General features: G+C 33.9%; 1 protein-coding gene across 2 annotated transcripts in view; it reads right to left on the reverse strand.

Annotated features, from left to right (window-relative positions):
• Positions 1-13,133, reverse strand: part of LOC110112596 — a 36,894-nt gene extending 23,761 nt beyond the window's left edge. The window contains exons 1-4 of one of the 2 annotated variants that reach the window (XM_028694339.1): positions 12,817-13,133; positions 12,541-12,699; positions 11,006-12,182; positions 9,973-10,411 (exon numbers count right to left, since the gene is read on the reverse strand). In XM_028694339.1, coding sequence (XP_028550172.1) covers positions 9,973-10,411; positions 11,006-12,054 — 1,488 coding nt within the window. In that variant the 5' untranslated portion in view covers positions 12,055-12,182; positions 12,541-12,699; positions 12,817-13,133. Of the gene's footprint in view, positions 1-9,972; positions 10,417-11,005; positions 12,183-12,540; positions 12,700-12,816 lie in introns of both variants that reach the window. The other variant, XM_020844883.2, reaches the window with a different exon arrangement.
• Between the last annotated feature and the right edge of the window lie 848 nt (positions 13,134-13,981).

Here is a 13,981-nt window from a genome sequence, read left to right on the forward strand (position 1 = left end):
AGTGTCGGTGTCGAGGTCGAGGACCGTCCCCACCACGCTACAAGAGCGTGTATAGGGCTTACCCGCCTCGTCGTATGCTTCGCACCGGGCTCCCTCCTACCGTGCTACAAGAGCGCGTATAGGTGGTTCCCCGGTCCGCTGCAATGTCGAGGACGGGGTTTAAGTTAGAATTTTATACCTTTGGACTCGACGGCGGCTGTCGGCTCGAGGATCGAGACAAAGGGGCATGCATTTTTCTTTTTTTATTTCAATTAAAATATTGATTATAATTAATTATTAACTATAAATTAATCATAATTAACAAATTAATTTTTATTATAATTAAATAATAATTAAAATAATTAACAATAATAATAATAATAATAATAATAATAATAATAATAATAATAATAATAATAATAATAATAATAATAATAATAATAATAATAATAATAATAATAATAATAATAATAATAATAATAATAATAATAATAATAATAATAATAATAATAATAATAATAATAATAATAATAATAAAACAAATCCTCCCCCTCTTCCTCTGGTTTGGTGGGTATACTGGATTTGGCCATGGAAGCGCGCGGAAGGGATCAAGTTACCTTCACCCCGGCAAGCTCCCGTCGCTCGCTCCGATTAAACAGGAAGGGGAAATCGTTGCCGGAGCCAAGTCGAACAGCCACGAAGGGATCGGAGAAGGGGTGCACCCAAGGGGAGAAAGTTTCTTCACCGCGAGCTCCCACCGTTGCTTCTGATCGAAATGCCGGAGCTCCCGATCCAACAAAGAAGGGAATATCTTCGAAGGAGCGAAGTCGATCGGCTCTGAAGGAGACGAAGAGGGGGGCGGGCTCCCGGGGTTTCGTCCGATCAAAATGTCGTAACTTCCGTTCCGACCTGGAAGGGAAACTTATCGAGGGAGCCAAGTTGGACAACCACGACGGAGAAGGCGACGGGGCTTGGAGGCGGCTCGGGATGTGGTCGGAAATGGGAGCTGAGGTTCGGTCGGGTAAGGAGCTCCACCTCTCTCTCTCTATTTCTCTCTATCTCTTTTTCTCGGCTAATCGGAGGAGAAAAGTCGCACGACCACGAAGGAGGCGAAGAAGTCGCTTGTGAGAGAGAGATGGAACCAGCCTTAAGGCTTGAGGAGTGGAGAGGCATGAAGAGGACGAGCGATCGTGGGAGGAGTAACGACGAGCGATCGTGGGAGAGAGCAGGTATGTTGTTTATATATTTTTTTGTTTTGTTCTGCAGGTCAACAATGAGTATCAATGGACATTGTTCCAAATTACTCCTTGCTTAACAGTCAAGTGGAATTCATAGCAAAGAAAAAGAAAAAGAACAAAAAAATTTAATCATGTCTTAGTGCATCATTTTTCAGAGCAACCTTAAGCATCTCTTTTGTTCAAGTCATCTTTCTCATAGTTTAGTATTGCACGTCCATCTCCTTTCAGAATTGGTGACAATCAAAGTATAAAACCTCAAGATGTGACTAAGAACATCAAAATTAAATGGGCCCACTTGATTGCTTGTAGGTAAAAAATTGTTTAAGAAAGTGATGCTGGATTTACTTATTTTGTGTGAAAAAGGATATTAAAATTTCATGGGCCTACGTGGTTGCTTCTAAAACTTGTTGTAAGAAGTAATGATTATATTAATTATTTTGTGCAAGAAGATGAAATAATTATGTTTGTGCGGTTTTTGGAGTTCTAAATTCATGTTGATTTTTAATCAGATACAGTCAAATAATTTAAAAAATATAAAATTTTCTTCGTTTTCTACAATGCAATTTCTAATTACACCCACCCAAATGGTCCCTAGCAATTCTTTATAACAGAAAGTGTGCAATATCCTCAAGCTTGAACTTTAATAATTACAAAATATGATTATTTGATAATTAAAAGAGAAAGGGCAAAAAATAATCACCTAACTACTTCTATATGGTCATTTTAATCTCAGAGCATCACATATCTCCTGTTTAGCCGCTCAACCATACAAAATTGATCTCAAACGACCTTTAAGGGGCTAAATTGGAATCAAAATGGACTGAATTGGAGTCAATTTTGTACCCAATTTTTGTCAATTTCTATCAAAGGAACCATTTAGGGTCAATTTTGCATAGTTGAGGAATTAAATTGAAGAAATGTGATATTATAGGACTAAATTGGCCACATAAAAATAATCGGGAGAATATTTTGGGCTTCTGAGCATAATTACTAAATTTTTATATAATATTTTCTCTCATCCACCACAATCACAACATGATTATAGTTCTATATGTGAGAACAAAAACTAATAGTTTTTATGTGCAAAGAGGCTAGGTAGACAAGTTTTTCAATCATCATTACTGAAGCATTGTACTTCTTTATATATTGAGTTTGTGAAAGGGCACTCCAAATAGTAGGAATAAGGATGATAATAATAATGATGATCATAAGAAAGCGTTTGTTAAAGGACAATTACAGTAACCACTGAAAGGCCTTGTCCTTGAACTATTAATAAGTTAGGAATGGAGAGAATCTTAAGCGGCCTCCTAAATACTGATAAATTCTATGGAAGTACAATAACCTCATCAAAGCATTCTTCAGCAAGCATGGCTGCCAATAAAATCCTAAAGATGCAAGGCTAGGCTTATTGTGCACTTAGCTTAAATTCATGCAATCACTAACAACATTAAAAGAAAGATGATGCAAATCAACATTTTATGAATCATACCAAGAACCATAATAACTTTCAAATTTCAATTAGTTGTCCATATAAGTAGGAGCAAGATAGGAAAAACAGTTTTTTATCATTCATGAAAAGAGTGTGAGCTCTAAAAATTTATGCCCTTACCTCTCGCTTCACAATTTTAAAGATTTTTCCAAGTCAAAGTTTTAGAAAACAAATTATATTTAAGATAAGATATCACACAAAGATTTCACTCTCAGATTGTCAGGGCTTTATGATATGGTTTTAAATTTTCCATAAGCACAAACTCCTATGGTTGATTACCCTTCCTGATAATGAGAGAACTTTCACTTGAGGATAATCGTTAGATAAATGCTAAATGGTTAGTGTATAATAATTGCAATTTTAGCATAGGGTTTCAAACTTACCTCTATGAACATAAAGCAGATGGAGAGGGCAATGATGAAGAATTTGATCAAGATCACATAGATCCATCGTCCCAAGTTGTCAAGATTCGTAGTACACTTAGAGGAGGAAGTCAACCTAATCTAACCAAAAGATCCTTCTTGGCAATATAGGATTGCTTCACCTAAAAGAACATTATAGATCTAGGGATGATGTTTGTCTAAGGAAAAAAATTATGTTAACATTCACTAACAAAGGACTTTATGCACCATCAAGTATGTAATATGATTCATTATTTAATATTTTTATCCATTAGAGAACATATGCGCTCTGGTCGTCACTATAATTTAATAGTATCATGTCATAGCAAAACCAACAAATCAAAGGGCTCTGATCATAACCATTTACCATTGGTGTTATTTGACAACAAAATCATTAGATAGAGGACACCTATCACGTCCTTCCTAATGAGAGAATATTTGATAATGAATTGTAGCGATACACTTGACAAGACATTTATGCTTTATGAGCTAAGATTATTCTCAAATTTATCATCATAAAAAACAGTTATGAAGAGTGGATGGATTTTGTTATAAATTATTAGGAGTAAATTTCACTTAAATATTTTAAATTTTATGAATTTTCTTGATAATTTTATATTTTACTTGGAATCAAGTTGAAATAATTTACATAATGGTTTGAGGACATTTTAAAAATAGATTCCCCTTTGATTGAGGTTTACTTTCAACACACTATCATCGAGGTATTTAAATGAAGGCAATGACATGCTTACTATGCAAAAATTCGTATTCACATTACCTTCAGTTTGCATGGCATTCTCGGGCATTAAATTTGAGCATTTAGCACGTTCATTTGAGATTTACATATTTAAATTGGTTGTAAAATTTTAACATATTTGTGCATGCACAGTATTCTCATATATTATGCTTGTCCATTTATCGGAGCAAATACGGACATTTCATTTTCAAAAGATATGATTTTCCTGCACAATTTTAGTGCACATGTGCCATACTTTTGTATGAATTTCAATGTACTTACATAACACATCCATACAACTTTTGGTGCGCTTGGTACATTGTATGCTTCTCGAAGTGTTCTAACAAAATTTGAAAGTCATTTTGTGACGCATACACATGACTTAAAATATTCAAATTTGATTATTTTGCACACCTTCACAATACTTGCTTAAATTTTGAGGCATCATATCAAAATCAAAGATCATTTCATGAAATGCACATGAGCATTGTAATGTTTGCATTTATTTTAATGTTTGAATTTATATTCTGTCATAAGCATGCTTACAAATTTTTCATTTTTGGGTTTTAACAATAGTCTTCTGTCGGCTTTTACAAAAATATTGTGGATCTGGTAATGAAGAAGGCAAATTCAAGACGATTTGAGATGTCATTATATTTTTCAGATGTTGTCATTTTCATCATTTTAATATATTTTTAATGTTGTGGCCCCACAAGAATTCATTTAAGCCATATAAATATGGGGAGATGACAATTCATTTCTCACATCCATACAACTTTTGGTGCGCTTGAAGCATTGCATGCTTCTTGAGGTGTTCTAACAAAATTTGAATGTCATTTTATGACACATACACATGACTTAAAAATATTTGAATTTGATTATTTTGCACGCCTTCACAATACTTGCTTAAATTTTGAGGCATCACATCACAGTCAAAGATCATCTCATGAAACTCACATGAGCACTGTAATGCTTGCATTTATATTTTGTCATAAGCATACTTACAATTTTTTCAATTTTGGGTTTTAACAATAGTCTTTCATCCGTTTTTACGAAAAAAATTGTCGATCCAATAATGAAGAAGGCAAATTTAGGATGATTTGAGATGTCATTATATTTTTTAGATATTGTCCTTTCTCATCATTAAATATATTTTAAATGTTGTGGCCCATAAGAATTCATTTCTACCCTAAAAATATGTGAAGATGAAGGATCATTTTTCACATCCCTTAGGTTCATTTGAGCTTATTACTATGGATTTTTTAAGGTTTTCCATGAAGCGGTGATGTTCTGTTCACGTTCTTAGCAATCTTGCATGCATTTTATGGTCTCATGTAAGTCTTATATTTTTAATTGATTGTTTAATATTTTGTTCTTTTAGAGCTGCTTGCATTGCATTTTAAGTATTTAATTTTGAATTCATAGCTTTATTTAACTATATTTTGTTTATTTAGATTCACGTGTGAATATTTTAGAGTTATATTCAGTCCAAATTTCAGTAGTCTGAAGATGTCTCCCTTACATGAAAAGAATCTAAAGGAAATACTGGCCTTCCCATCATGCCAAGAGAGGAATGTATGCTCAGTGTTGTACGAAACCGCTACTAAATTCTCAAAAATCCCTTCGCACCAAGGAAGACATGTATGAGATACTTGTACAAGTGAATTTTAAACATGTAAATTTCCCTCCAATTTAAGAAAAGCGCATATGGGATTTACCCTCCACAATGCAAGTGTTATTTACGAGTTTTTCCTAACATACTGAGAAAAGTATTTACAAGTTCCGCTCATCGCACCAAACACACTGTAACAAAGTTTTCGAAATTGACCCATTATGTCATAAGTGTCACCAATGAATTTCACTCACCACACTAAGAAGAGTATGCACAAATTCAGCTCACCACATCAAAGACATCAAAACCATGTTTTAGAAGTTTAATTGATGCATCATGAACATCACTTACAAGTTTTCCCCTCATCACACTAAGAAAAATATGTACAAGCTCCACTCATCGCACCAAAAATATTGTTAACAACGTTTTACTAGTTTTTACTTTGTAACGCCATTACAAAAATTGCTGACCAATTTCCCTCTCCACGTTAAACAAACTGCGTACAAGTTTTGCTAGCCATGCTAAGCACATCACCAACTGGGTAGTGAAAGGGAAAGTGAAAGAGTTAGAAAAACATTGAGAAAAAGGGGGGTAAATCTCTCTCTCAATATAAGTTTAGAGAAACAGAGATTCAAAGGTGAGGAAGAGAGGTTGAAAGAAAGAGAGGGAGGTGAAGCAGGTTAGACGGGGAACTAGGAATGGTTGCAGGTGCCAGCAGGAGGCTAGGGCATGAGGAAGAGAGAGACAATAGGGTGGCAAATAGCTTCGGCAAAAGGCGACGTGTGCAAGTAGTGGAGAGGACCAACTAAGGTCAAGCTGGTTGATGGCTACCAACGGCCATTTGCGAGCAAGATATGGCCCCGAGGGGGGAAGGAAGGGCATGTTAAATTCAAACAAATTTTCTACAATTAGGGTTACTATCATTATTTAGATCTTAAATACCTATAATGTATATAATTTGATTTGATATCTCGTGGTTTATCTTCTTTGGCGAAGAAACCATCAACTATGACATGGAGCTTAGTTGATACTAATAAATGATTTTTCGTATAAGATTGTGTACTTCAAAATGATGAAAATACAACATAATCAAACTTTTATCCCACAGTCGGCCACAGCTTTTTTTTTTTTCATTAATTCCTATTAACGGTGAAATTTTCATTTAAATCAAATAATAAAAAAAAAGATTATTTCTAATGCTTTCTAACCAAGTCTTTTTGGGTCTACCTCGATCGTTCTTAATATAGGCTAGATTAACACATCTAATCTCCTAACTGGGTCATCAAAAGGTATGTGACCCCACCATCTAAGGCAACTCTCTCTAATCTTACATGTCATTGGAGTTACTCTAACCTTTTATCACGTAAATAATTATTTCACATTCTATCTCTAAGAGTAAAGCCACTCATCCACCTGAGCATCATCATCTCAACAATAATTAACTTAATTATATGCTTCTCTTTTAATGGTCAACATTCCATGTCATAAAGCATTGCAAGTTTCACCACCATCTTATAGAATTTTCTCTTAAGTTTAAGAGGTACTTTTCTATCACACAACGACCCAAAGCATTCCTCCACTTCAACCACCCAACTTGAATTCTACTAATAATATCCATCTATTTCATCATCACTTTGAGCAATAGACTCGAGATATCTAAAAAGTATACTTATTTTAATGACATAATCGCTAAAAGTCACAATCCCTCCACTAGATCTATTACTGCTAAAATTACACTCCAAACAAAAACCTTTATACTCTAAAGTTGACCTTTATAATTCAAGTTTTCCTGCAACTCCATCACTAGTTTTATCAACAAGAAGAACATCATCAGCAAAAAGCATCCCCTTGCAAATGTCTAATAAAAACATCCATGACTAAAACAAAAAAGATATGGGCTTAAATTTGATCCTTGATGTAATCCGCTGAAATAGAAAAATGATTGGTCAAACCACCTTATGTTTGAACACAAGTAACTGCTCCCACATATATATATATGTTTAATGAATTGAATATAAGCATTATTAACTCCTTTTTCCCTAAACTCTCCAAAGCACTTCTCTTGAAACTTTATCATATGTTTTCTCTAAATCAATAAATATCATATGTAGATCCTCCTTATTCTATCTATACTTCTCCATTAAACCTCTCAATAAATGAATAACTTCCATACCCGAACCCGACCTGGTTCGGGTTGACCCGAACCCAAAATTTTCGTGTCGGGTTCGAGTCGAGTTTTCGAGTCGTGTCAAATATTGACACCCCTAGTCATAGCCTCTGCTTAATTTTGATGTATGGCACATTAACTTGGTTCCTCTATAATCCGCACACTCATGTGCATCATCTTTATTCTTAAAAATAGGAACCAACACTCCTACACTCATTTGACATCTTTTTTTCTTTAAAATAATATTAAAAAGTTTAATAAACCAAGAAATTATATTATCCCCTAAGCATTTTTCACACCTCTATCAGAATATCATCAAGTCCAACTATGTTTCTACACTTCATTTTGTTAAACCTCTCTAATTTCGATGTTACTAATACAACGTTAAAAGCAACAATATCTATTTTTCATTTAAGGTGTTAAGATCATTAAAGTCAATCGTATTCTCACAATCTTCATTAAAAATTTTATAGAAATATCACATCCACCTATGTTGAATATCCTCTTCTAATCAAAAGCACTTTTTGATATTCATCCTTAATATATTTAATTTAAACTAGATTCTTACTTCTTTTATCTCTTTGTTTCACTAACTTATACATACATCTTTCAGCCTTTATTAATATCTAATATATTGTATAAATAATCAAAAGCTAAATTCTTTACATCGTATATTATTTCCTTAGACTTCTTACGGACCCTTTATATATTTCCTAATTTTTAGAGATTTTATATCTAAATCAATTATATAACAAAGCTTCTTATTTTTATCTTTTCTTGCACATTTTAACTCCACCACCATCTAATTTTATTATTATGAGCTTTTTCTTTTGATACTCGCAAACACTTCACAACAATCTTAATATCACTAGTAATTTTTTCTCACATAACATTAGTTTTATTATGCAAAATCAAAATCTTGAGATCTTAAATTTTACGGTCAAAATTACTTTTATTAGCATTTTTTAATTGCCCTCATCTAATCCTATGACAACTTTATACTTTATTTTTTCAACTTCTCCCCTTCATCTTAAAATACAAAACTAATAAGTGATGCTGAGTACATAAACTTTCACTCAAAATGATTTTACAATCTACGCAATCTAAACGATTTATTTCTCTCATAAAAAAATAATCAATATGAGTTTTATTAAATCTATTCTTATGAGTGATGAGATGTCATCTCTTTTCTTAAATAAGGTATTAACAATTCTAATATCATAAGATAAAATCTAATAGTCGCTCTAAACCCATAAGCATCATAAATATTTTTAAAATCATCTACCACTTTACAAAAATGTCCATTTAAATCTCCTATAATAAAAACTTTCTTCAAAAGTATCATTTACATTAATTCTCTAAGTTATTCAAAATTTTAATTTTGAACACATATTCAGACCTACTTGAGAAGCATAAGTACTTATAATATTAATAATCTTAACATCAACAACAATTTTAAAATTATAATTCCATCTCAAATTTTATTGATTTTTACAATATTATCCTTCAAAATCTTCCCCACATAGTGGAACAAAGGCTTGATGTTGTTGTTGTATCCTTCAAAATCTTATCTATAACCACACCTACACTATTTTAAGTACAACTTCTACCTGTATACCATAGTTTAACTCTTAAATTATCAATCTCCTTAGCTTTTGCTCCAACCTATTTAACTTCCCGAATGCATTTATCTTCATATGAATCATAATATCTATTAATTTCATTAATTTTCTTGAAAGAGAATCTAATGTAGATCTAATAAATCTTGCCTCATGAAAAATCCTAAATATTTTATTTGATTGTTCTTCTTGTTTTACATTAAGTCCACCTCTAAAACTGTAGGGTTTGATATGTCTTCTATCATAAAGTTTATAGTTAAATTGGATAATTATTGCAACACTAATATACATTAATAAATATTATGTGAACTTAATAAGATAAATTTAAAAAAGTTACATGTTAACTGGCCATATTGTATAGTTCTATGGATCTATTTGATGCAGCTTTATCACTAATTTTCTTCACAAATTATTGTCACACATCTGTTTGACTAATGCTTTCTTACCATTTTTTAAAAAATTTTGTGCTGAGAAGCTACTTTTAAGAACTAAATTTATAACCACCTTTATAAAAAGTCGCAGCTACCCAAAAAAATCCCTAAGACCAAAAAGGCATAACTCGAAATCAAATGTTGTAGGGTGAGAATGTTAAAATTGTCAGTAAAATAAAAAATAAATAATACAAAGATTACTATATTAAAGAGATGGTAAAAGTGGCAAATTTTGAAGACAAAGATAATGAAAAATGAGGAATAAGCAAATAGCCATTGAGAACATGTCATATGAATAACCTGAATCTGCAATTGTCGTTGTCTTGATGCCCATTCTTCTTCTGCAGCTCGTTTATACTCATCTGTTTCCTTATGCCTTTCACGTTCACCAATTAAACTCTCATAGCCATGAGGCATATCATCAGGTTTGTGTGAAGTCAGTCCCATATCAGTTATTGCAGACACTGCATTTACTTTTTTTCCCATTTTAGCATTCACATCACCACAGATGGTAAAATTTTGAGTTTTGATCCGTGGTTCTTCATGTTGCCGACTACAAGATGGTGAGAACCCTTCATAATCTCTCATTTTACTCTCTTCAAAGTTAGAAGCTACACGTTTATCTGCCATCACATGGTTTGCTTGATCACTATGAGAAACTTCATCAAGTTTATGCTCCGCTCTGTCTGGACAGAGATCATTGTCTTTTGATACATGCTTCCCATCCCACGTAGAAGACTCATAAGAAGGCTCCTCATTGTCAAAGAATCTTGTTGTTCCATGACTTTTATAGTTAAATAAAGAAGCTTTTACAGGCTCTTGTGCATCCTTATTGATAAAACTAAGACCATCATCCATTGAATGAGCTGTTTGTGGATACTCTCCTAGGTTTGACTCATCATCTTCCCTCCTCGTACCTGATTCTTCACAAGGAATATGACTACTGGAGCATGATTGTGGAACAAATATGTTAGCTTTATCTTTGAAATAAAGATCTTCATTTTCATCAGTAGGAAGTACGTTAGCTGAGGAGCTCTGTTTAGCATTGTTTGAACTTGGGCCAAATTTTGCAAGTATTTCATCAATATAATTAAATGGCGTTCTTTTAAAACAACATGCAACATCTGCATTATGTAGTGTTGGTGCATGGAATGGATCTTCAGAATAAATAGTTGAGTCAGGTGCATTAGCCTGGTCCGTAGAAGGTACATGTTTATCTGCCATCACATGTTTTGCTTGAGCATTATGAGAAACTTCATCAAGTTTATGCTCTACTCTGTCTGTACAGAGATCATTATCTTTTGATACATGCTTCCCGGCCCAAGTAGAAGAATCATAGGATGTTCTAGTAGAAGGCTCCTCATTGTCAAATAATCTTGTTTTTCCGTGGCTTTTACAGGTAAATAAAAAAGCTTTTACAGGCTCTTGTGCATCCTTATTGATAAAACTAAGACCATCATCCATTGAATGAGTTGTTTTTGGATACTCTCCTAAGTTTGACTCGTCTAATTCCCTCCTGGTACCTGATTCTTCACAAGGAATATGACTACTGGAGCATGATTGTGGAACAAACATGTTAGCTTTATCTTTGAAATAAAAATCTTCATTTTCATAAGTAGGAAGTACATTATCTGAGGGGCTCTGTTTAGCATTCTTTGAACTTGGGCCAAATTTTGCAAGTATTTCATCAATATAATTAAATGACGTTCTTTTAAAACAACATGCAACATCTGCATTATATAGTGTTGGTGCATGGAATGGATCTTCAGAATAAATAGTTGAGTCAGGTGCATTAGCCTGGTCCGTCGAAGCAAATTGACCACTTTCCTTCTTCCTTGATGCAGCCTTTTCCCACTGTTCACGAATAACTCCTAAATGATCTTCCATTATCTCACAATCAGAATTGCTACAATCAAATTCATCGCATTCATCTGTATTATATTTCAGACTATTACTTTGAGTCATGCTATCCTCGGAATCAAGATCTAAGCCATAACGGTTTCGGGAAGGACCAGTGTTATCACAACAGACATTTCCATTTCCAAACATAGGATATTCATCACTTTCTGAGTCGTCAGACAAAGACAAGCTGTAAAATGTTTCAGCAAACTGATTGCTTGTAGTAGTGTCAGTAGATGAATTTCTAGGATCTTCCCCTTCATCATCGATATAAATAACACCTCTAGGTGAACAATTCAATCTTGTTGTCTTTGCATGCTTTGATCCCTTACGAGACGTATTTGGATTGTCAATTAGAACAACATCAGCATTTTCTGTATCATCATCAATGATGATTGCATCTTCAATATTTCCCTTGTTTTGGCATCTTCGTAGTATTCTCCTTGCGGATTGACTCCTTGGCCGAGGCTGGCCCCTTGACATACTCTTTCAAATGCAACTATCTTCTAAATGTAACAGCTAAGCTCTCCCCAGAATTTAAAAAACCATTTTTCCTTGATACCGCATCATGAAAGCAACTCTCTGGATCATATATCAAACAGAGGTTTTAGCTGAGAATCATCAAAAGGCAATATCAGCAAATAAGAATACTTTGCATGCAAAAAGGATAAATTGTGAAAGAGGTTAATCAACAAATACAACATAGCTTAAATATACCTAGATAGAAACCAGTTCCAATGAATAAGCTATAAGCTGAAAGCTTTATGCCCATGTTCGTACACGTTTAGGGGAGGTGGGCGAGAAGCAAATGGGAATTTGCAAGTAAATGAAAAAAGTTATGAAATTTCCATGGCTGAAACCCCAGGTTAAATATAACAAATTTCAGAAATATGAAAAGAAAAAATTAGTGCAATTTCCGGTGTCGGTGGTTATCCCTACACACAGCCGCGGATAATATGACTCACATACCCTTCAAGATAGAACTCGTCCAAGAACGGAGCATAGGACAATCCAGTATTTTCCCAATCAAATCGTATACATCCACTGCACAAAAATAAATAAATAACCCAAACTGCGAAGCTCCTCAAAAGTTATGACCGAATAAAGCTCCCATCAACCAATCGATACCTAACGAGTCGAATCGGTCATGAGGAGGTTGTAGGGCAGGTGGAGAGAGAGAGAGAGAGAGAGAGAGAGAGAAACATTAAAGTAAAGGAGAAAAAGGAGTAGCGTAAGGGAACAAACCTCGGAGGACGGAGGCGGCGGCCGAAGGGCGGAAAGGAAAACATTGGGGATCAACAGCAAATTTGTCGCTGGTTAAGGCGCGTCACGCGAGTCGAGGGTTTCTCCGTGTTAGAAGAAGATGGAAAGAAAAGAAATTCAAACAAGATTTCGGAAGAAGACCAAATTGAAAGCCTGCAATTCTTGGAAGAAACAGCGGCATTTTAAATCAACTCGTGAGGTTATAAATCCGAGCGAACGACACTAATGGCGGAGGCGCGGAGCTACCGAGAAAATGCGTCAGACGGGTTACCCAATCTAGTAGGCCTAAGGTTGTAAATGAAGCGATAGTCTCCACAAATTATTCATGCCTACATAAATAAATTTAAATAATATATTATTTAATTTATTTTTTAATCATGCATAACATTATTTTAAAAAATTTAATAAGTACTTTAAATAATTAAATTAAAACTCAATAATTTACAAATTGAAATTTTCACATGTCAAAAAAAAAAGTTTTGATCTGACATGATTCTCGAGGGAAGTTAAATAAAAAACTTTCAAAGTTATAAATTTGAGGCCATCCGAATTTGAATTTCGGAAAATGTAAAGTTGAATTGTACATCTCAATGAGACGAACCTAACAGCCCCAAGATCGATCAAATTGAAGCCGAGCCCAAATCAAGAGCTTCAAATATATTTGAAAGCTTCATGACATTAATTAAATGATCAAATGGTCTTCAAAATTGCAATGCAAATAGTCGAATTGAGCATATCAATGATACAAAATCAATGAGCCCAATCGCTTAATTATAACATCATTAAGATACTTAAAATTCATAAAATATATTCCATGATCAAGAGAATCAATATGTGACATCTGATGAAGCCCTCCGAATTTGCTCGAAACATTCTCCATATTATAGAGCATCCCATTCTCAAAATTTATAAAGAGACCCCCACTCTCTACATAAGGGGACCTTTGGAAGAGACTTAGACATTGGGCTAGAGATTCAATAGAGCTTTTATGCTTGAGAATCCTAGAGCTCCATCCAAGTACAACTACTGACGAATGCTTGCCGCTCAGCCACCTTCGTTAGACTTTCACTAGTCGATTACCTTCGGACGTCCACCAGTAAAATAAATTTGAAAAGAATTACCTATTTTTTAACCTCTAATTAATCTA

This window comes from Dendrobium catenatum, unplaced genomic scaffold, assembly GCF_001605985.2.
Source record: "Dendrobium catenatum unplaced genomic scaffold, ASM160598v2 fragScaff_scaffold_459, whole genome shotgun sequence".
In the NCBI taxonomy this organism is placed as follows: Eukaryota; Viridiplantae; Streptophyta; class Magnoliopsida; order Asparagales; family Orchidaceae; genus Dendrobium; species Dendrobium catenatum.